The following is a 24,447-nucleotide window of genomic DNA, read 5'->3' on the forward strand; positions in this document are numbered from 1 at the left end:
TTGTTGTATTGATTTGTGCTTGAAATGTACTGTCATTCTGCAAACTGTTGATGAATCAATCAATGAATCGGGATCCTGTGAAATGCATACATGCATACATTGATTCATATGATGAATTGAACAAGGTGGATCCTATAGCTCTTGTAAACAAGTGTAATGCTTTATTGGTGTCGCCCACTCACAGTTGACAGTTTTTGTATTGAGTTGTGTTTGAAATGTACTGTAATTCTGCAAACTAGTACTGTAAATACTTCAATCAATCAATCAAAAAGGCTAAACTGCGAGGTGGCAAATGTGTCAACATATTAAAGTGAGCTTAACGTTACATTAATTATTCGCATTTAATATTATTGACCCACCCCTATCCCTTTGATAAGAAATGCCAATGCCATGCTTAATTGTTCAACTTGTTTGAATGAAAGAACCCCTCTTTCCCATCAGCTACGTGTGGTTTTTTGAAATATTTATTAACAGTTTGCAGAATTACAGTTTGCAGAATTACAGTACATTTCAAGCACAAACTCAATACAAAGACTGTCAACTGTGAGTGGACGACCCAATAAAGCATTACACTTGTTTACAAGAGGGTCCACCATGTTCACATGTATGTAACCCAATGAATGGACCCGTAAAGGGTGCATTGGGTTCCTTTAGTTCACTATGAGAGTTGCATAATAGACTTAGACTATAGTAATACCCCTTTTTGGTACAAAGTACCAAAAGCGAACCGTAAAATCTATGAAAATTCCTTCATTCCTAATGCCATTAAGGCACTAAATGATACCATGTCTCGCTAGATTTGTTGTTTTTAATGTATTTGCCACTGTGTGTTGTCCTGCATTTTTGCCATGAAAACAAATTGTGTAAGTGTTGTTACTGTTGTTGTTGTTGCTGCTGTTTGTTGTTTACTGTTGTTGAGACCGAAGACAAATTTCCACCAAATGAAACTAACTAACTAACAAACATAATTTACTGTTATTCTCATTTCCACTTCTCCTTTCCATAGCCGCTCCTGAGTAAACGATATGAGTGGTAGCTGGGAGTGTCCCATCTGGTGTGGAAATGAAGACATCCTTGTTTGTGCGTTAGCTGTCTGCTGTAGACACTAGACAGCTGATCCTGGGTCTGCTGTAGACACTAGACATGGCCTTTCCTGTGCAGTCCCTGTGTCGGACGCTGCGCACCGTCGGCCTGGTTCTCTTCTACTACGTCTTCTCCATAGGCATCACCTTCTACAACAAGTGGCTGATGAAGGTGAGATGAAAGCGCTTGTTTAAGCCCCAGATCTTTTATTTGTATTGTTTACTGTGTGACCTACCAACTGTCATTAAATGTCAATTCCTTGACTCCTTCAAAACCACTCTCAAAGGGAACGTACGGACGGCTGCAATTTGAAATTGGCCCCCGTAAAATCTGAATCCTGACCCCTTTTTCCCCTCACTGTATATGTTGTTTCTCCTTTTTGATGATTTCATGTTTTTGGCTATATAGAAGTGTATATTTGTTATGTCTCTAAATGTTATGATGAATTGAAAACGGTGGACTCTCTTGTAAACAAGTGTAATGCGTTATGGTGTCGTGACTGTCGTCCACTCACAGTTAACAGTTATTGTATAGAGCGTCGCAGTCCCTCCCCCTTTCAGAACGACGAGTGGCCCAGGAAATGAATCCCAATGCATTTTGCCCATAGGCTTTTCTTAAAGTATTTATTTAAAGACGGTTACGCCGCGGACAAAGCCAACTCGGATCGGGACAAATCATGACAATGAACACATTAATTTGGGCCGATCAAATCATTAGAAAGAAGAAAATAAAGGCAGGAGACAACACTATTTGTTTTGTTTTTCTTCTTATAAATTATTTGATCGGCCCAAAACATTGTGTTCATTGTCATGATTTGTCACGATCCGAGTTGGCTTTGTCTGCGGCGTAACCGTCTTTAAATAAATACTTTAAGAAAAGCCTATGGAGAAAATGCATTGGGATTCATTTCCTGGGCCACTCGTCGTTCTGAAAGGGGGAGGGACTGCGACGCTCTATTGAGTTGTGCTTGAAATGTACTGTAATTCTGCAAACTCTTAATAAATACTTCAATCAATCAATCAATCAATCAATAGGGCTATTCGGTTTAAAATAACTCTTTTTCTGCCTTCCTCAGGGTTTCCACTACCCTCTCTTCATGACGCTGGTTCACCTCACCATCATCTTCTGCCTCTCCACCCTGACGCGCCACGCCATGCAGGGCTGGACGGGGAAGCCCCGGGTCGTCCTCAGCTGGAAGGTCTACATGGTCAAGGTGGCGCCCACAGGTACGGCGAGGTTTGGAAGGTCTACATGTACAAGCCGAAACTCGGCTCCTAGAGGCAGCGGTGGCCGAACGGTTTGCGGAGCGGTCTTGATATCGGAAGGTCGCTAGTTCGTATCCCCGGACCGGCACGTTAAAATTACCACCGCTGAAGTGCCCTTGGACAAGGCATTGAACCTCTACCATGAAATGTTCTATGAGCAGGGCCTGGCTGTAAACAAGTTCTTGAGCTTAGTCCAGTTACCCTGGGTAAACATAGTACCTTTCCTGTCCTTTCCACATGTCGAAGTGTCCTTCCTGGGCAAGACACTGAACCCTACATTGGATCCAATGATCCATGATCCATTGTACAGCACTTTGAGCACTTGGAAAAGTGCTATAAAAATGCAATTAATTCATTACAAACTCAACCACCCTATTCCGGGCACATCATAATAGGCGAACATTAATTGGCCAAAGTTTGCAAGCATACAGTTTACCCATTCTGCGTGGGAACCCTGTTTTGGTGTTAAGCATTATGCTATACTTTAGCTGTTGAAAAATAGCAGATCTACAAGCTCGTGGCATGGCACCGAGTGCCGCACTACGAGCTTGTAGATCTGCTATTTTTTGATAGAAAAAAAATATATATATTCTTTCAGAGCGAACGTTTTTAACTCAATTCTTTGCTTCTGGAAGGTCCCTGGAACAACATATTCTCAGATATTAACATATATATTTAGGTTGTCCTTGACATGAAAATGTTTGAGAACCACTGACATAGAAACATGATGTTTTTCAGAAAACTCACAGGATTCATAAAGACATTTTGTAGAAGCATCCTCGGGTCTAAATGGATTAAACCACTAGCCGCTGTTGCTTGTAGAGCTAATTTGTTGTTGAGGGAAAACACAACGGGAGACCAGTCACCTTCAGTATGTAGAGTTAAAACACAGTGTGAGACCAGTCACCTGCTGTATGTAGAGTTTAAACACAATGTGAGACCAGTCACCTTCAGTATGTAGAGTTTAAACACAGTGTGAGACCAGTCACCTGCTGTATGTAGAGTTTAAACACAATGTGAGACCAGTCACCTTCAGTATGTAGAGTTAAAACACAGTGTGAGACCAGTCACCTACAGTATGTAGAGTTTAAACACAATGTGAGACCAGTCACCTTCAGTATGTAGAGTTAAAACACAGTGTGAGACCAGTCACCTGCTGTATGTAGAGTTTAAACACAATGTGAGACCAGTCACCTTCAGTATGTAGAGTTTAAACACAGTGTGAGACCAGTCACCTGCACTATGTAGAGTTAAAACACAGTGTGAGACCAGTCACCTACAGTGTGTAGAGTTTAAACACAATGTGAGACCAGTCACCTGCAGCATGTAGAGTTTAAACACAATGTGAGACCAGTCACCTGCACTATGTAGAGTTTAAACACAATGTGAGACCAGTCACCTACAGTATGTAGAGTTTAAACACAATGAGAGACCAGTCACCTACAGTATGTAGAGTTTAAACACAATGTGAGACCAGTCACCTACAGTATGTAGAGTTTAAACACAATGTGAGACCAGTCACCTGCAGCATGTAGAGTTTAAACACAATGTGAGACCAGTCACCTACAGTGTGTAGAGTTTAATCACAATGTGAGACCAGTCACCTACAGTATGTAGAGTTTAAACACAATGTGAGACCAGTCACCTGCACTATGTAGAGTTTAAACACAGTGTGAGACCAGTCACCTACAGTATGTAGAGTTTAAACACAGTGTGAGACCAGTCACCTTCAGTATGTAGAGTTTAAACACAGTGTGAGACCAGTCACCTACAGTATGTAGTTTAAACACAGTGTGAGACCAGTCACCTACAGTATGTAGAGTTTAAACACAGTGTGAGACCAGTCACCTACACTATGTAGAGTTTAAACACAATGTGAGACCAGTCACCTACACTATGTAGAGTTTAAACACAATGTGAGACCAGTCACCTACACTATGTAGAGTTTAAACACAGTGTGAGACCAGTCACCTACACTATGTAGAGTTTAAACACAATGAGAGACCAGTCACCTACAGTATGTAGAGTTTAAACACAATGAGAGACCAGTCACCTACAGTATGTAGAGTTTAAACACAATGTGAGACCAGTAACCTACAGTATGTAGAGTTTAAACACAATGAGAGACCAGTCACCTACAGTATGTAGAGTTTAAACACAATGTGAGACCAGTCACCTACAGTATGTAGAGTTTAAACACAATGTGTGACCAGTCACCTACAGTATGTAGAGTTTAAACACAGTGTGAGACCAGTCACCTACAGTATGTAGAGTTTAAACACAATGTGAGACCAGTCACCTACAGTATGTAGAGTTTAAACACAATGAGAGACCAGTCACCTACAGTATGTAGAGTTTAAACACAGTGTGAGACCAGTCACCTACAGTATGTAGAGTTAAAACACAATGTGAGACCAGTCACCTGCACTATGTAGAGTTTAAACACAATGTGAGACCAGTCACCTTCAGTATGTAGAGTTTAAACACAATGTGAGACCAGTCACCTTCAGTATGTAGAGTTTAAACACAATGTGAGACCAGTCACCTACAGTATGTAGAGTTTAAACACAATGTGAGACCAGTCACCTACAGTATGTAGAGTTTAAACACAATGTGAGACCAGTCACCTGCACTATGTAGAGTTTAAACACAATGTGAGACCAGTCACCTTCAGTATGTAGAGTTTAAACACAATGTGAGACCAGTCACCTTCAGTATGTAGAGTTTAAACACAATGTGAGACCAGTCACCTACAATATGTAGAGTTTAAACACAGTGTGAGACCAGTCACCTTCAGTATGTAGAGTTTAAACACAATGTGAGACCAGTCACCTACAGTATGTAGAGTTACTTTAAACACAATGAGAGACCAGTCACCTTCAGTATGTAGAGTTTAAACACAATGTGAGACCAGTCACCTACAGTATGTAGAGTTTAAACACAGTGTGAGACCAGTCACCTTCAGTATGTAGAGTTTAAACACAATGTGAGACCAGTCACCTACAGTATGTAGAGTTTAAACACAGTGTGAGACCAGTCACCTACAGTATGTAGAGTTTAAACACAGTGTGAGACCAGTCACCTACAGTATGTAGAGTTAAAACACAATGTGAGACCAGTCACCTACAGTATGTAGAGTTTAAACACAATGTGAGACCAGTCACCTACAGTATGTAGAGTTTAAACACAATGTGAGACCAGTCACCTACAGTATGTAGAGTTTAAACACAATGTGAGACCAGTCACCTACAGTATGTAGAGTTAAAACACAATGTGAGACCAGTCACCTACAGTATGTAGAGTTAAAACACAGTGTGAGACCAGTCACCTACAGTATGTAGAGTTTAAACACAGTGTGAGACCAGTCACCTACAGTATGTAGAGTTTAAACACAATGTGAGACCAGTCACCTACAGTATGTAGAGTTTAAACACAGTGTGAGACCAGTCACCTACAGTATGTAGAGTTTAAACACAATGTGAGACCAGTCACCTACAGTATGTAGAGTTTAAACACAGTGTGAGACCAGTCACCTACAGTATGTAGAGTTTAAACACAGTGTGAGACCAGTCACCTACAGTATGTAGAGTTTAAACACAGTGAGAGACCAGTCACCTGCAGTATGTAGAGTTTAAACACAATGTGAGACCAGTCACCTACAGTATGTAGAGTTTAAACACAATGTGAGACCAGTCACCTACAGTATGTAGAGTTTAAACACAATGTGAGACCAGTCACCTTCAGTATGTAGAGTTTAAACACAATGTGAGACCAGTCACCTACAGTATGTAGAGTTTAAACACAGTGTGAGACCAGTCACCTACAGTATGTAGAGTTTAAACACAGTGAGAGACCAGTCACCTGCAGTATGTAGAGTTTAAACACAATGTGAGACCAGTCACCTACAGTATGTAGAGTTTAAACACAATGTGAGACCAGTCACCTACAGTATGTAGAGTTTAAACACAGTGTGAGACCAGTCACCTACAGTATGTAGAGTTTAAACACAGTGTGAGACCAGTCACCTACAGTATGTAGAGTTTAAACACAATGTGAGACCAGTCACCTACAGTATGTAGAGTTTAAACACAGTGTGAGACCAGTCACCTACAGTATGTAGAGTTTAAACACAATGTGAGACCAGTCACCTACAGTATGTAGAGTTTAAACACAGTGTGAGACCAGTCACCTACAGTATGTAGAGTTTAAACACAGTGTGAGACCAGTCACCTACAGTATGTAGAGTTTAAACACAATGTGAGACCAGTCACCTACAGTATGTAGAGTTTAAACACAGTGTGAGACCAGTCACCTACAGTATGTAGAGTTTAAACACAGTGTGAGACCAGTCACCTACAGTATGTAGAGTTTAAACACAATGTGAGACCAGTCACCTACAGTATGTAGAGTTTAAACACAATGTGAGACCAGTCACCTACAGTATGTAGAGTTTAAACACAGTGTGAGACCAGTCACCTGCAGTATGTAGAGTTTAAACACAATGTGAGACCAGTCACCTTCAGTATGTAGAGTTTAAACACAACGTGAGACCAGTCACCTACAGTATGTAGAGTTTAAACACAATGTGAGACCAGTCACCTACAGTATGTAGAGTTTAAACACAATGTGAGACCAGTCACCTACAGTATGTAGAGTTTAAACACAATGTGAGACCAGTCACCTACAGTATGTAGAGTTTAAACACAATGTGAGACCAGTCACCTACAGTATGTAGAGTTTAAACACAATGTGAGACCAGTCACCTACAGTATGTAGAGTTTAAACACAATGTGAGACCAGTCACCTGCACTATGTAGAGTTTAAACACAGTGTGAGACCAGTCACCTTCAGTATGTAGAGTTTAAACACAATGTGAGACCAGTCACCTACAGTATGTAGAGTTTAAACACAATGTGAGACCAGTCACCTACAGTATGTAGAGTTTAAACACAGTGTGAGACCAGTCACCTTCAGTATGTAGAGTTTAAACACAATGTGAGACCAGTCACCTACAGTATGTAGAGTTTAAACACAGTGTGAGACCAGTCACCTGCAGTATGTAGAGTTTAAACACAATGTGAGACCAGTCACCTACAGTATGTAGAGTTTAAACACAATGTGAGACCAGTCACCTACAGTATGTAGAGTTTAAACACAGTGTGAGACCAGTCACCTACAGTATGTAGAGTTTAAACACAGTGTGAGACCAGTCACCTACAGTATGTAGAGTTTAAACACAGTGTGAGACCAGTCACCTACAGTATGTAGAGTTTAAACACAGTGTGAGACCAGTCACCTACAGTATGTAGAGTTTAAACACAGTGTGAGACCAGTCACCTACAGTATGTAGAGTTTAAACACAGTGTGAGACCAGTCACCTACAGTATGTAGAGTTTAAACACAATGTGAGACCAGTCACCTACAGTATGTAGAGTTTAAACACAATGTGAGACCAGTCACCTACAGTATGTAGAGTTTAAACACAATGTGAGACCAGTCACCTACAGTATGTAGAGTTTAAACACAATGTGAGACCAGTCACCTACAGTATGTAGAGTTTAAACACAATGTGAGACCAGTCACCTACAGTATGTAGAGTTTAAACACAGTGTGAGACCAGTCACCTACAGTATGTAGAGTTTAAACACAATGTGAGACCAGTCACCTACAGTATGTAGAGTTTAAACACAGTGTGAGACCAGTCACCTACAGTATGTAGAGTTTAAACACAATGTGAGACCAGTCACCTACAGTATGTAGAGTTTAAACACAATGTGAGACCAGTCACCTACAGTATGTAGAGTTTAAACGCAGTGTGAGACCAGTCACCTACAGTATGTAGAGTTTAAACACAATGTGAGACCAGTCACCTACAGTATGTAGAGTTTAAACACCATGTGAGACCAGTCACCTACAGTATGTAGAGTTTAAACACAATGTGAGACCAGTCACCTACAGTATGTAGAGTTTAAACACAATGTGAGACCAGTCACCTACAGTATGTAGAGTTTAAACACAGTGTGAGACCAGTCACCTACAGTATGTAGAGTTTAAACACAGTGTGAGACCAGTCACCTACAGTATGTAGATTTTAAACACAGTGAGAGACCAGTCACCTGCAGTATGTAGAGTTTAAACACAGTGTGAGACCAGTCACCTACAGTATGTAGAGTTTAAACACAGTGTGAGACCAGTCACCTACAGTATGTAGAGTTTAAACACAATGTGAGACCAGTCACCTACAGTATGTAGAGTTTAAACACAATGTGAGACCAGTCACCTACAGTATGTAGAGTTTAAACACAGTGAGAGACCAGTCACCTACAGTATGTAGAGTTTAAACACAATGTGAGACCAGTCACCTACAGTATGTAGAGTTTAAACACAGTGTGAGACCAGTCACCTACACTATGTAGAGTTTAAACACAGTGTGAGACCAGTCACCTACAGTATGTAGAGTTTAAACACAATGTGAGACCAGTCACCTTCAGTATGTAGAGTTTAAACACAGTGTGAGACCAGTCACCTTCAGTATGTAGAGTTTAAACACAATGTGAGACCAGTCACCTACAGTATGTAGAGTTTAAACACAGTGTGAGACCAGTCACCTTCAGTATGTAGAGTTTAAACACAATGTGAGACCAGTCACCTGCAGTATGTAGAGTTTAAACACAATGTGAGACCAGTCACCTACAGTATGTAGAGTTTAAACACAGTGTGAGACCAGTCACCTTCAGTATGTAGAGTTTAAACACAATGTGAGACCAGTCACCTGCAGTATGTAGAGTTTAAACACAATGTGAGACCAGTCACCTTCAGTATGTAGAGTTTAAACACAACGGGAGACCAGTCACCTACAGTATGTAGAGTTTAAACACAGTGTGAGACCAGTCACCTTCAGTATGTAGAGTTTAAACACAATGTGAGACCAGTCACCTACAGTATGTAGAGTTTAAACACAGTGTGAGACCAGTCACCTTCAGTATGTAGAGTTTAAACACAATGTGAGACCAGTCACCTACAGTATGTAGAGTTTAAACACAGTGTGAGACCAGTCACCTACAGTATGTAGAGTTTAAACACAATGAGAGACCAGTCACCTTCAGTATGTAGAGTTTAAAGGAGAATTCCATGCTAGAAGGCTTTTTTACCTTTCTTACCTTTCTTTGTAGTTGTTACGTCCCCACCAAAGAGGTCCAGGTGTTATTTTGTGAAAAAAAACTCCTTATTGGCTATTTCCCCTACCATAAGCCCTCAATGAATTGCATTGAATTAGATGGAAATTGAATGGGGCTATGGGGTGTTGTGCTAATTTGCTTATTTCCATCGAAATAAGTAGTAAAGTGTGCCTCTTGGGATATTATTTACATTATGAAGAGAGGATATATACAAAAAAATATATAATTTTGAGCGATGGAAATAAGCGAATTAGCACAACACCCCATAGCCCCATTCAATTCCCATTCCATTCAATGCAATTCATTTAGGGCTTATGGTAGGGGAAATAGCCAATAAGGAGCTTTTGCACAAAATAACACCTGGACCTCTTTGGTGGGGATGTAACGACTACAAAGAAAGGTAAGAAAGCCTTTTAGTATGGAATTCTCCTTTAAAACAAAATACTTAAAGGTGCAAGACTTGAAAATGTAAGTTGAGATGAAGAAAAATGCCAGCACTCATTATATGTCCTTTTACATTACTTTATTTACCTCTTGAGACTGAAAACGTACGCGTTTTGACAAACGCTGAGGAAGGCCTAGACAGTCTCAAGAGGTAAATAAAGTCATGTTAAAGGACATAATGAGTGCTGATATTTAGAGACAAAGTATTGACAGAGGTGGAGTAAAAGGGCTGAAGCAAAGATTAGTCGACTCTTATCATGTTGACTAACTGTTCTCTTCAGTACTAAAGTCCATACACCGACAGACCAACATTATGACACATGTGGCTGACTGGCTGTTGTGCTAATTGAGTTTTAGCAAATAACAAAATGCATCCGTCCAACTGTCCAGATTTCAGATTCAGATTTCTATTGACAGCCCCTTGAGATGCAGCAAGACAAGAGGGACCCATAAAAAACAAAATACAGAAAAGCATACTGTACACAAATACATAAAACATGCAGTACACAGATACAAACAGATATACAAAATACAAATACATACATATACAGTATACACAAATGGCTTGCTCACCCTCTTCCACCTACACCACCAACCACCACATAATACACAGTGTAGATAAGGTCACAGTGCAAATATTTATCCAGTTCTTATCTGTATACTTCAGTTGACCCGGGGTCTATAGAGCGTTGCAGTCCCTCCCTCTTTCAGAACGACGAGTGGCCCAGGAAATGAATCCCAATGACTTTTGCCCATAGGCTTTTCTTAAAGTATTTATTTAAAGACGGTTACGCCGCGGACAAAGCCAACTCGGATCGTGACAAATCATGACAATGAACACAATGTTTTGGGCCGATCAAATCATTAGAAAGAAGAAAATAAAGGCAGGAGACAACACTATTTGTTTTGTTTTTCGTCTTATAAATGATTTGATCGGCCCAAAACATTGTGTTCATTGTCATAATTTGCCACGATCCGAGTTGGCTTTGTCCGCGGCGTAACCGTCTTTAAATAAATACTTTAAGAAAAGCCTATGGGGGAAATGCATTGGGATTCATTATCTGGGCCACTCGTCCTTCTGAAAGAGGGAGGGACTGCGACGCTCTATACTTGGCACCCTCCTTTTCCCTCTATATCAAATAGCCATTTAAGCTCTCAATGTGTTGCAACACTTTGAGAGCTTACATGTTTTGAGCTCGTAGATCATCTATATTTTCGCCGAAAGTTCGGCAATGTTTGCTGAAATGTTTCCCCTATTATGAAGATATGCGCAGAATAGGTGTGGTTAATTTAAAAAAACTATAAATATGATAAACCCCTTCATTTGTACCTCTCAGTCACAGCAGAGACTCCTTCTTCAGATGCAGTTACCTAATATACTGTGTGTGTGTGTGTGTGTGTGTGTGTGTGTGTGTGTGTGTGTGTGTGTGTGTGTGTGTGTGTGTGTGTGTGTGTGTGTGTGTGTGTGTGTGTGTGTGTGTGTGTGTGTGTGTGTGTGTGTGTGTGTGTGTGTGTGTGTGTGTGTGTGTGTGTGTGTGTGTTATCCAGCCCTGGCCACTGCGCTGGATATCGGACTTTCCAACTGGAGCTTTCTTTTCATCACTATCAGTTTGTAAGTTCTAATCTACTTGAATTATTACACAGTAGACACCTTAACTAGTACACATGGGATTTACAGCAAAAAAAGAGAGGATTTGACAAGATAAGACAATGCTGGGGGCAAAAAGACATGTCAGACACTCGCAACCCATGTTGTCCTTGTCTGCGGTGTGCGTATGCACATTGTTTTGTGACATTTGAGCAGTTGAGATGAATAACAGTCTTAAGTGCACACTAATTATCCATAATGTATGAATTATGGATTAGGGGTCAGGACAGCTAGGCCTTTTCGGGGAGGGGTCAGAAATAAATGATGGACTTACTGTAGACGGTTATTCGTCTCAACTGCATTTTGTTAGGCCTTGAAGACACAAAAAGACAAATAGATCTGTGAACAGTGGAAGTGGATTGGTGTTTCCGATTGACTATACAATACTAGGGCGGTTGTGGCTGTGGCTCGGCCAATGATCCCTGGGTCGGCGGTTCGAGTCCCGGCTCCTCCTCCTGTCCACATGTGGAAGTGTCCTTGGGCAAGGAGACACTGAACCCTACATTGCCTCCAGTGAGTCGGTCGGTGTGAGCTCGCCACCGTCGGTGTGTGAATGTGGGAAGTGAGGACGCTGGCGTCGACTGTTCGCCGCTTCACCTCCCAATGTATGAATGAATGGACCATTCATTGTAAAGCGCTTTGAGCACTTGGAAAAGCACTATAAAAATGCAACTCACATTATTACTATAACGTACAATATGCTCTGTTTGTTGTGTGACTGAAGGTACACCATGACCAAGTCTACAGCTGTGCTCTTCATCCTCTTCTTCTCCCTCGTCTTCAAACTGGAGGAGCCAGTGAGTGACCGACACCTTAATACATCACATTATATTATAGTTTAATATGTGTTCTTCAAACTGGAGGAGCCAGTGAGTGACTGACACCTTAATACATCACATTATATTATAGTTTAATATGTGTTCTTCAAACTGGAGGAGCCAGTGAGTGACCGACACCTTAATACATCACATTATATTATAGTTTAATATGTGTTCTTCAAACTGGAGGAGCCAGTGAGTGACTGACACCCTAATTATACATCACATTATATTATAGTTTAATTAATTAACTGGAGGAGCCAGTGAGTGACTGACACCCTAATACATCACATTATATTATAGTTTAATTAATTAACTGGAGGAGCCAGTGAGTGACTGCCACCTTAATACATCACATTATATTATAGTTTAATTAATTAACTGGAGGAGCCAGTGAGTGACTGACACCTTAATACATCACATTATATTATAGTTTAATATGTGTTCTTCAAACTGGAGGAGCCAGTGAGTGACTGACACCTTAATACATCACATTATATTATAGTTTAATTAATTAACTGGAGGAGCCAGTGAGTGACTGACACCCTAATACATCACATTATATTATAGTTTAATTAATTAACTGGAGGAGCCAGTGAGTGACTGCCACCTTAATACATCACATTATATTATAGTTTAATTAATTAACTGGAGGAGCCAGTGAGTGACTGACACCTTAATACATCACATTATATTATAGTTTAATATGTGTTCTTCAAACTGGAGGAGCCAGTGAGTGACCGACACCTTAATACATCACATTATATTATAGTTTAATATGTGTTCTTCAAACTGGAGGAGCCAGTGAGTGACTGACACCCTAATTATACATCACATTATATTATAGTTTAATTAATTAACTGGAGGAGCCAGTGAGTGACTGACACCCTAATACATCACATTATATTATAGTTTAATTAATTAACTGGAGGAGCCAGTGAGTGACTGCCACCTTAATACATCACATTATATTATAGTTTAATTAATTAACTGGAGGAGCCAGTGAGTGACTGACACCTTAATACATCACATTATATTATAGTTTAATATGTGTTCTTCAAACTGGAGGAGCCAGTGAGTGACTGACACCTTAATACATCACATTATATTATAGTTTAATTAATTAACTGGAGGAGCCAGTGAGTGACTGACACCCTAATACATCACATTATATTATAGTTTAATTAATTAACTGGAGGAGCCAGTGAGTGACTGCCACCTTAATACATCACATTATATTATAGTTTAATTAATTAACTGGAGGAGCCAGTGAGTGACTGACACCTTAATACATCACATTATATTATAGTTTAATATGTGTTCTTCAAACTGGAGGAGCCAGTGAGTGACTGACACCCTAATAAATCACATTATACCTCTGCCCCACCGCCTCCTGGTGCTGCGGCCATCTTTGATCCTAAAACACAGGGGGAGAGGTGGGCCCTTATTGTGCACCCCTAGTTAAAACTTTGTTTCCTGCTCTCTGAAAATCTACTGTGAAAGTTTGCAAATGGTTCAGATGTGCTTTTGTCAATTGCAAAAAGGATGCTATTGAAAACATCCCCTAATATTTATGTTCTCTTTTCATCCTCTTCTCCGCCTCCACGCCGGTCCCACCATAGAACCCATTCCTGATCGTGGTGGTCTTGTTGATCGCCAGTGGCCTGTTCATGTTCACCTTCGAGTCGACCCAGTTCAACCTGGAGGGTTTCATCATGGTGCTGCTGGCCTCCTTCATAGGAGGAATCCGCTGGACACTCACGCAGATCCTCATGCAGAAAGCAGAACTAGGTCAGTACTGGGCCTGGGCACCATTCCATTTGGGTTCATGGACCGGTCGGGAGCGGATGATATCGTTACGTCATGTTGTAGTATTGTTTTGTAGTCATCAGGATGATATAGTTACGTCATGTTGTAGTATTGTTTTGTAGTCATCAGGATGATATAGTTACGTCATGTTGTAGTATTGTTTTGTAGTCATCAGGATGATATCGTTACGTCATGTTGTAGTATTGTTTTGTAGTCATCAGGATGATATAGTTACGTCATGTTGTAGTATTGTTTTGTAGTCATCAGGATGATATCGTTACGTCATGTTGTAGTATTGTTTTGTAGTCATCAGGATGATATCGCTACGTCATGTTGTAGTATTGTTTTGTAGTCATCAGGATGATATCGCTACGTCATGTTGTAGTATTGTTTTGTAGTCATCAGGATGATATCGCTACGTCATGTTGTAGTATTGTTTTGTAGTCATCAGGATGATATCGCTACGTCATGTTGTAGTATTGTTTTGTAGTCATCAGGATGATATCGTTACGTCATGTTGTAGTGTTGTTTTGTAGTCATCAGGATGATATCGCTACGTAATTTTGTAGTATTGTTTTGTAGTCATCAGGATGATATCGCTACGTCATGTTGTAGTGTTGTTTTGTAGTCATCAGGATGATATCGCTACGTCATGTTGTAGTATTGTTTTGTAGTCATCAGGATGATATCGTTACGTCATGTTGTAGTGTTGTTTTGTAGTCATCAGGATGATATCGCTACGTCATTTTGTAGTATTGATTTGTAGTCAGCAATCTCCCGGAACTTAATTTTGTCATCCTTATTTTTGTGTCCTGCCCTGTGAAGCACTTTGAGCTGCATTTATGTATGAAAGGTGCTATACAAATAAAGTTTATTATTATTATCCTGATGACTACAAAACAATACTACAACATGACGTAACGATATCATCCTGATGACTACAAAACAATACTACAACATGACGTAACGATATCATCCTGATGACTACAAAACAATACTACAACATGACGTAATGATATCATCCTGATGACTACAAAACAATACTACAACATGACGTAGCGATATCATCCTGATGACTACAAAACAACACTACAACATGACGTAACGATATCATCCTGATGACTACAAAACAATACTACAACATGACGTAACGATATCATCCTGATGACTACAAAACAATGACTACAACATGACATAACGATATCATCCTGATGACTACAAAACAATACTACACTCCATGTGGGGCCTTGAAGGGTAAAATAATATTTTACATGTACTACTTCAGATTGGAATATTTTGCTGTATAAACACTCACAGAACATTAGAAACATAATTTACCTAGAGTGGTTGAATTAAAAAACTCCCCATTGCAACGCATTGATGTTCTCTAGTTGTATTAGTCACCACAGCATGTCATGAGTTATATAGGCTTAGTTATAAAACTATTATCCCCAGTCTCCATTGGGGCCTGCAGATCAAGTCAAACCAAGACTATTCACATCTGGCCCAGAATATCACCTGATTTCAACCAACATACATTTTACCCACTAAGACGGACGTCCCTATCGATGAATCAGAGAGAGGCAGACTTAAGTCATATCATAACTAGTCAGATCTGGCCCAGAATAAGCTATATTATTTAACTCATTCTGACCTGAGATCAGATTCATACGAGGTTTCCACTGGACACACACTGGTCTGATTAACCCATTCTGACCTGAGATCAGATTCTAAAAATGTCAGTCGTTCTTCGACTTTTCAAAAATAGCAGACCTACAAGCTCGTAGCGCGCCACTCGGTGGCGCGCTATGAGCTTGTAGGTCTGCTATTTTTCAATAGCTAAAGCACAACATGATGCTGACACCAAAATGGGTTCCCGTTCAGAATGGGTTAAACTGGTGAAGACGTCCTGGACATCAGTCACTGGAGGACGTCATAGCGTTATCATGACCTTATTTGGCTTGCTGGGTTACTAAGAATATATTTACGAAGGGAACAGAGGTGGGATTGTCTTCTTCCTCTCTCTCTCTCTCTCTCTCTCACTCATCCTATTTCGTAGCCTGGGGGTTCCAGCCTGAATTTCTGCCTTCCTTCCGCGGGTCTGAAATGTCACTTGACTTGCGAGGTGACATTTCAGACTCGGAACCGCAGCGAATCTGTCTGGAACCCCCAGGCTACCTACTGTATGCTGAGCCCCATTCCAGGCCTCCAGAGCCCCATAGACTCATGTTCTGACCCCTATTCCCTCCCTCCAGGCCTCCAGAGCCCCATAGACTCATGTTCTGACCCCTATTCCCTCCCTCCAGGCCTCCAGAGCCCCATAGACTCATGTTCTGACCCCTATTCCCTCCCTGCAGGCCTCCAGAGCCCCATAGACTCATGTTCTGACCCCTATTCCCTCCCTCCAGGCCTCCAGAGCCCCATAGACTCATGTTCTGACCCCTATTCCCTCCCTCCAGGCCTCCAGAGCCCCATAGACTCATGTTCTGACCCCTATTCCCTCCCTCCAGGCCTCCAGAGCCCCATAGACTCATGTTCTGACCCCTATTCCCTCCCTGCAGGCCTCCAGAGCCCCATAGACTCATGTTCTGACCCCTATTCCCTCCCTCCAGGCCTCCAGAGCCCCATAGACTCATGTTCTGACCCCTATTCCCTCCCTCCAGGCCTCCAGAGCCCCATAGACTCATGTTCTGACCCCTATTCCCTCCCTCCAGGCCTCCAGAGCCCCATAGACTCATGTTCTGACCCCTATTCCCTCCCTCCAGGCCTCCAGAGCCCCATAGACTCATGTTCTGACCCCTATTCCCTCCCTCCAGGCCTCCAGAACCCCATAGACTCATGTTCTGACCCCTATTCCCTCCCTCCAGGCCTCCAGAGCCCCATAGACACCATGTACTGACCCCCTATTCCCTCCCTCCAGGCCTCCAGAACCCCATAGACTCATGTTCTGACCCCTATTCCCTCCCTCCCTCCCTCCAGAACCCCATAGACACCATGTTCTGACCCCCTTTCCCTCCCTCCAGGCCTCCAGAGCCCCATAGACTCATGTTCTGACCCCATTCCCTCCCTGCAGGCCTCCAGAACCCCATAGACACCATGTTCTGACCCCCTTTCCCTCCCTCCAGGCCTCCAGAGCCCCATAGACTCATGTTCTGACCCCTATTCCCTCCCTCCAGGCCTCCAGAACCCCATAGACTCATGTTCTGACCCCTATTCCCTCCCTCCAGGCCTCCAGAACCCCATATACACCATGTTCTGACCCCTATTCCCTCCCTCCAGGCCTCCATAACCCCATAGACTCATGTTCTGACCCCTATTCCCTCCCTCCAGAGCCCCATAGACTCATGTTCTGACCCCTATTCCCTCCCTCCCTCCAGAGCCCCATAGACTCATGTTCTGACCCCTATTCCCTCCCTCCAGGCCTCCAGAACCCCATAGACTCATGTTCTGACCCCTATTCCCTCCCTCCAGGCCTCCAGAACCCCATATACACCATGTTCTGACCCCTATTCCCTCCCTCCAGGCCTCCAGAGCCCCATAGACTCATGTTCTGACCCCTATTCCCTCCCTCCAGGCCTCCAGAACCCCATAGACTCATGTTCTGACCCCTATTCCCTCCCTCCAGGCCTCCAGAACCCCATATACACCATGTTCTGACCCCTATTCCCTCCCTCCAGGCCTCCAGAACCCCATAGACTCATGTTCTGACCCCTATTCCCTCCCTCCAGAGCCCCATAGACTCATGTTCTGACCCCTATTCCCTCCCTCCCTCCAGAGCCCCATAGACTCATGTTCTGACCCCTATTCCCTCCCTCCAGGCCTCCAGAACCCCATAGACACCATGTACTGACCCCCTATTCCCTCCCTCCAGGCCTCCAGAACCCCATAGACACCATGTACCATCTGCAGCCTCTCATGTTCCTGGGACTGTTCCCTCTCTTCTTGTTTAACGAAGGTGAGATCAGACACACTTTGGCTGCATTTTGATCAATCTTTAGCTTCTTGTGAGATACAGGTCTTTTATTTTGATTTTATTGATTGATTTTATTTTATTTTAGTGATAGAAGTGTCAGTGTTTAAAGCTATGACTGCTCTGGGTTCAAAACTATTTTTCAATCTGTTTCGTCAGGTTGCATTGATGACCTACTGTATAGCGCCTCCCTGAGGGCATAAGTTGCCCTCAGACACACACACACACACACACACACACACACACACACACACACACACACACACACACAGAGAGAGATTCTATATAAAGAATATAGAATCTCTTTGGCACACAGACACACCCTTTCTTCTGTTCTTCTTCTAAATGTTGTCTTCTAAATCTTTTCTTTGAGCCTCCTAGGGTGACACGAGCCCAGCCTGCTGGTGGTTATGTTAACAGTAACCTTCCCAGTGTCCATGATCTGTGCATAGTGGAGGTATCTGAGATGTCAGGATTAATTTGCTCCTGTTATTGTTCTGTAAAGTGAACGCATGATTGGGAACCACCACGGCGGATATTTGTGAGATTGAAGCTGTTTCTTCATCGTTCGTTTCCACCAGTGACGTTCAGAGAGAGTTAGAGGGGCAGGGGCTGAAATCACATAAGAGGGCACTTTGGGACAAAAATAGCAGATCTACAAGCTCACAACGCGTCGCACTGCGACGCGTTGAGAGCTTATAGATCAGCTATTTTCGGGGCGCAACCCAGCACTATTTAAGCTAGTGGAGATGTGGTGTAACGACATGGATTTAGAAAGGAATTTGTTCAACGCAAAATGCTGCGTTCAAGTTCAGGAGACTTCAGAGAAAAAAAGCAATTCTCCTGAACGCTGCCTTCCTTCCCTCATGGCATGGAAAGGAGAGGAGGGGCGTTTGCATTTCTTTCACCATAGTAAATCGTGGTCAGGAGAGGGCAGTTGTTTTACAGACGAGGTAAAAGGGCAGGGGCTGAAGCTAGCTCTGGTCCATAGCTCTAATGTGTTGCATTTAGAGCTATGTATGTTACTCTCAACTTCCGCCGCTCGCATGAATGCAGACCAGCCTCTCCTCTTTAGCGTAAATATAAAGAGGGGAGGGGATTTTGTTTCCACCGGATTTCTTTTTTTTTTTAGTTACTCCGCTGCGCCCTCTACTGATATTGCCCAGAGAACTGCCCCATAGAGAATATTTTTCCTCCGGTGAAAGAAAATCCCTTTCTGGCCAAAAAGTACAGTTTATACGTGTGGGGGGGGGGGGACTCAGAGTGCGTCCACTAAGGAAAGTAGGCTTTCTAATGACACAACCCGCCTTTGTTTTGGTGAGTAGCAAAAACGTTCTTTTTATTTACGCTAAAGAGGAGAGGCTGGTCTGCATTAATGCGAGCGGCGGAAGTTGAGAGTAACATAGCTCTGAATGAAACGCATTAGAGCTATGGACCAGCATTAGAGCTATGGACCAGAGCATTAGAGCTATGGACCAGCATTAGAGCTATGGACCAGCATTAGAGCTATGGACCAGCATTAGAGCTATGGACCAGCATTAGAGCTATGGACCAGCATTAGAGCTATGGACCAGCATTAGAGCTATGGACCAGCATTAGAGCTATGGACCAGCATTAGAGCTATGGACCAGCATTAGAGCTATGGACCAGCATTAGAGCTATGGACCAGCATTAGAGCTATGGACCAGCATTAGAGCTATGGACCAGCATTAGAGCTATGGACCAGAGCATTAGAGCTATGGACCAGCATTAGAGCTATGGACCAGCATTAGAGCTATGGACCAGAGCATTAGAGCTATGGACCAGCATTAGAGCTATGGACCAGAGCATTAGAGCTATGGACCAGCATTAGAGCTATGGACCAGCATTAGAGCTATGGACCAGCATTAGAGCTATGGACCAGCATTAGGGACCAGCATTAGAGCTATGGACCAGCATTAGAGCTATGGACCAGAGCTAGGCTGGAGCCCCCCTGGACGTCTATGTGTGCACGTCCCTGGTTAATTCCCACCCCGTGGGTCGTCCCTTCCCTCCTCAGGCCTCAGGACCCACCTCTCCCCCCTCTGCTGTCCTCCTCCACAGGGCTGAGCCTCAGCAGCTCAGAGAAGCTGTTCCCTCGTCACCCACCTCTCCCCCCTCTGCTGTCCTCCTCAGGGCTGAGCCTCAGCAGCTCAGAGAAGCTGTTCCGGGTCACCCACCTCTCCCCCCTCTGCTGTCCTCCTCAGGGCTGAGCCTCAGCAGCTCAGAGAAGCTGTTCCGGGTCACCCACCTCTCCCCCCTCTGCTGTCCTCCTCAGGGCTGAGCCTCAGCAGCTCAGAGAAGCTGTTCCGGGTCACCCACCTCTCCCCCCTCTGCTGTCCTCCTCAGGGCTGAGCCTCAGCAGCTCAGAGAAGCTGTTCCGGGTCACCCACCTCTCCCCCCTCTGCTGTCCTCCTCAGGGCTGAGCCTCAGCAGCTCAGAGAAGCTGTTCCGGGTCACCCACCTCTCCCCCCTCTGCTGTCCTCCTCAGGGTTGAGCCTCAGCAGCTCAGAGAAGCTGTTCCCTCGTCACCCACCTCTCCCCCCTCTGCTGTCCTCCTCCACAGGGCTGAGCCTCAGCAGCTCAGAGAAGCTGTTCCGGGTCACCCACCTCTCCCCCCTCTGCTGTCCTTCTCCTCAGGGCTGAGCCTCAGCAGCTCAGAGAAGCTGTTCCGGGTCACCCACCTCTCCCCCCTCTGCTGTCCTTCTCCTCAGGGCTGAGCCTCAGCAGCTCAGAGAAGCTGTTCCCTCGTCACCCACCTCTCCCCCCTCTGCTGTCCTCCTCCACAGGGCTGAGCCTCAGCAGCTCAGAGAAGCTGTTCCGGGTCACCCACCTCTCCCCCCTCTGCTGTCCTCCTCCACAGGGCTGAGCCTCAGCAGCTCAGAGAAGCTGTTCCCTCGTCACCCACCTCTCCCCCCTCTGCTGTCCTCCACAGGGCTGAGCCTCAGCAGCTCAGAGAAGCTGTTCCCTCGTCACCCACCTCTCCCCCCTCTGCTGTCCTCCTCCTCAGGGTTGAGCCTCAGCAGCTCAGAGAAGCTGTTCCGGGTCACCCACCTCTCCCCCCTCTGCTGTCCTTCTCCTCAGGGCTGAGCCTCAGCAGCTCAGAGAAGCTGTTCCCTCGTCACCCACCTCTCCCCCCTCTGCTGTCCTCCACAGGGTTGAGCCTCAGCAGCTCAGAGAAGCTGTTCCCTCGTCACCCACCTCTCCCCCCTCTGCTGTCCTCCTCCACAGGGCTGAGCCTCAGCAGCTCAGAGAAGCTGTTCCGGGTCACCCATCTCTCCCCCCTGCTGACCTCGCTGCTCACGCTGAGTGCCGGAGGCGCGCTGGCCTTCGGACTGGGCTTCTCGGAGTTCCTGCTCGTGTCCCGGACGTCCAGCCTCACTCTCTCCATAGCGGGGATCTTCAAGGTGACGTGCTTTTTTGTTGTTGTGCTTTCTTTGCTACGGTGTGTGTGCAGCGCTGGCCGAACGGTTTGCGGAGCGGTCTTGATATCGGAAGGTCGCTATAGTTCGTATCCCCGGACCGGCCACGTTAAAATTACCACTGCTGAAGTGCCCTTTGAGCAAGGCATTGAACCCCTACCATGAAATGTTCTATGAGCAGGGCCTGGCTGTAAACAAGTTCTTGAGCTTTGTCCAGTTACCCTGGGTAAACATAGTACCTTTCCTTTCCTTAGTCCAGTTACCCTGGGTAAACATAGTACCTTTCCTTTCCTTAGTCCAGTTACCCTGGGTAAACATAGTACCTTTCCTTTCCTTAGTCCAGTTACCCTGGGTAAACATAGTACCTTTCCTTTCCTTAGTCCAGTTACCCTGGGTAAACATAGTACCTTTCCTTTCCTTAGTCCAGTTACCCTGGGTAAACATAGTACCTTTCCTTTCCTTAGTCCAGTTACCCTGGGTAAACATAGTACCTTTCCTTTCCTTAGTCCAGTTACCCTGGGTAAACATAGTACCTTTCCTTTCCTTAGTCCAGTTACCCTGGGTAAACATAGTACCTTTCCTTTCCTTTCCTTGTCCTACATACTGTACTTATGTACAGTATTTTTTATGTACAGCTACGGTGTGTGACTGTGTGTGTGTTGTCCTTGTTCACCGCAAAGTAGCAACCTTGACTTGAAAACATGCCTGAGAATCAGGTTGATGAAATAAATGGTGACCAGAGACTGTATGGGCATGCAAGGCTGGTGCCTGCCCTTGAAATGCATCATGGGAATTGAACATGGAAGAACCGTTGAAATAGGTGCATTTCTGCTGTCAATATTGGTTGTCACCAATTTTTGCATGATAACCATCAACAAATAACTGAAATGTATGTGGTCCTGTTATTTTGTACTGTACATTGATCTGTCCTAATTCTATTAACCCATTTAGGCCAAAAAAAAATTCATGATTAAAAAAAATCTACAAGCTCATAGTGCGGCACCAAATGCCGTGCTATGATCTTGTAGATCTATAGCTATTTTTCAATAACTAAAAGGGGTTCCCGTTCAGAATGGGAACTGGTTTTTTAACCTGGTTTCCTTCCTTCTCCCTCCAGGAGGTCTGCACTCTGCTGTTGGCAGCACAGTTCATGGGGGACAAGATGACTGCTATCAACTGGCTGGGTTTCGCCGTGTGCCTGTCTGGGATCTCTGTGCATATCGGCATCAAGACTCACTACAACAAAAGTAACACTGCTATTCTTTTTGCTTAATTGGTGCTGGACGTTTCTCTAGCTCTGATGTCTCTACTCTAACAGCTCAGACAAAACTAATCTAATAGACATAATGTATATATATATATATGAATGAATGATTAAAGGACAAAATGCCTAATGCCAACTTTCATTGTAATTGGGAAAACTCGTTGCATATAAATTATTATTAGTTACATCATTCTGTCAATAGTTTCGCTTTTGGCCACTTCACGCACGCACGCACACATGCATGCACGCGCACGCACGCGCACGCACACACACACACACACACACACACACACACACACACACACACAAGCACTCTTCATCTCTCTCTGTCCCATTATGTCTGCCCCAGAATGCACACAAGCAAATCTCTTAAACCAACATTGTCTTTATGAAACAGTTTATTCATAGAAGTGATAGATCTTGCACTGTCATGACAGTATTGTGAACAAATAGACACTTTTCCCCCGATTCCAGCTGTGGTAAAACATTACCTGTAAGCAGTAAGGAGGTATTAAGGAGTTGTGAGATTGAATATAATAAAACCTAAAATAAAACCAGTGCATATTCCCACAGGACGCCAATTTGAAAATGACCAGGATATTACTGTCTTACATGTGAGTGGGAAAGGGGGATTTGTGTGCTGGGTTACGTATCTGAAGCTAATTTGCTTTGTGATTTATTTTTGTATAGTTTCCTAAAACAAAAATCAACCAGGCCCCAGCATGCTTTGGAAAATGGTCAGCAATAACATTGAAGTGTACTGTCAATCGTAATAAGGGGCCTGAACTTCCCAGCCCATGATGGGGTCCGGGGACCCCCAGGGGTCCTTGAGGGAGTTCCAGGGGGTCCCCAGCCAAATGATAGTTAGGAACCAAATGGACCCTTGTGGGTCTGTAACTCAGAGAGTGCACAAATGGAACCAAATGCACCCTAACTCGTCCATTTGGTTCCATGTGTACACTCTCAGAGTTAAATTAACATTGCTTTTACAATATAATTTGGGGGTCCCAGAGATATAAATGCCATTAAATGGGGGTCCGTAGACTAATGCATGTCAAACTGGGGGTCCTTGAAATTAAATGGGTTGAGAATCACTGCTAGAGCCGTAAAAAGCTTCTCTTATGGGGGGAACAACTGTCTTAGGGCATCCCAGTATAATCTCCAATCTTTATGTGATGGTTTTCCTGTGTTTTCAGACAAGGGCCCCACGTTGCGTCAGATAAGCAGTAAGAGCCCGGAGGCGGAGCTGGAGCTGCCGTTGCTCCGTCGTCAGAACGGAGACGATGGCGAGGACACGGCCGCCGAGGACGAAGACGAGGAACAGGAAATCACTTTACACTGACATCATCATCATCATCACGTGATGACCGGGAAATGGCAACAGGCTGCTGCTACTGTCTGCTACATGTAATCGTTCATAGCGTTGCATCGAGGCAGTACTAACCCGTTTCGGTGTTAGCATTACGTTATGCTTTAGCTATTTAAAAATAGCAGATCTACAAGCTCATAGCACGCCACCGAGTGGCGC

At 43.8% G+C, this 24,447-nt stretch overlaps 1 protein-coding gene across 1 annotated transcript; it reads left to right on the forward strand.

Moving 5' to 3' along the window:
• Window positions 1-1,056: 1,056 nt before the first annotated feature.
• On the forward strand, window positions 1,057-24,269 carry LOC310862325 (solute carrier family 35 member C2-like). The gene is made up of 9 exons (XM_083770175.1): window positions 1,057-1,254; window positions 2,159-2,309; window positions 11,519-11,582; window positions 12,343-12,415; window positions 14,059-14,227; window positions 18,117-18,200; window positions 21,465-21,640; window positions 22,773-22,902; window positions 24,116-24,269. The coding sequence occupies exons 1-9, from the start codon at window positions 1,144-1,146 to the stop codon at window positions 24,259-24,261; spliced, it is 1,104 nt and encodes a 367-aa protein (XP_083626301.1). The 5' UTR covers window positions 1,057-1,143; the 3' UTR covers window positions 24,262-24,269.
• The last annotated feature ends 178 nt before the right edge of the window (window positions 24,270-24,447 follow it).

Source organism: Protomyctophum parallelum (genome assembly GCF_964188405.1).
Source record: "Protomyctophum parallelum genome assembly, chromosome: 7".
Classification (NCBI taxonomy): Eukaryota; Metazoa; Chordata; class Actinopteri; order Myctophiformes; family Myctophidae; genus Protomyctophum; species Protomyctophum parallelum.

Coding starts and splice junctions, on each gene's coding strand:
- LOC310862325 (XM_083770175.1), top strand. CDS start 1,144: ATGGCCTTTCCTGTGCAGTCCCTGTGTCGGACGCTGCGCACCGTCGGC. Junction 1,255..2,158: donor ACAACAAGTGGCTGATGAAG/GTGAGATGAAAG, acceptor TGCCTTCCTCAG/GGTTTCCACTACCCTCTCTT. Junction 11,583..12,342: donor CTTTTCATCACTATCAGTTT/GTAAGTTCTAAT, acceptor GTGTGACTGAAG/GTACACCATGACCAAGTCTA.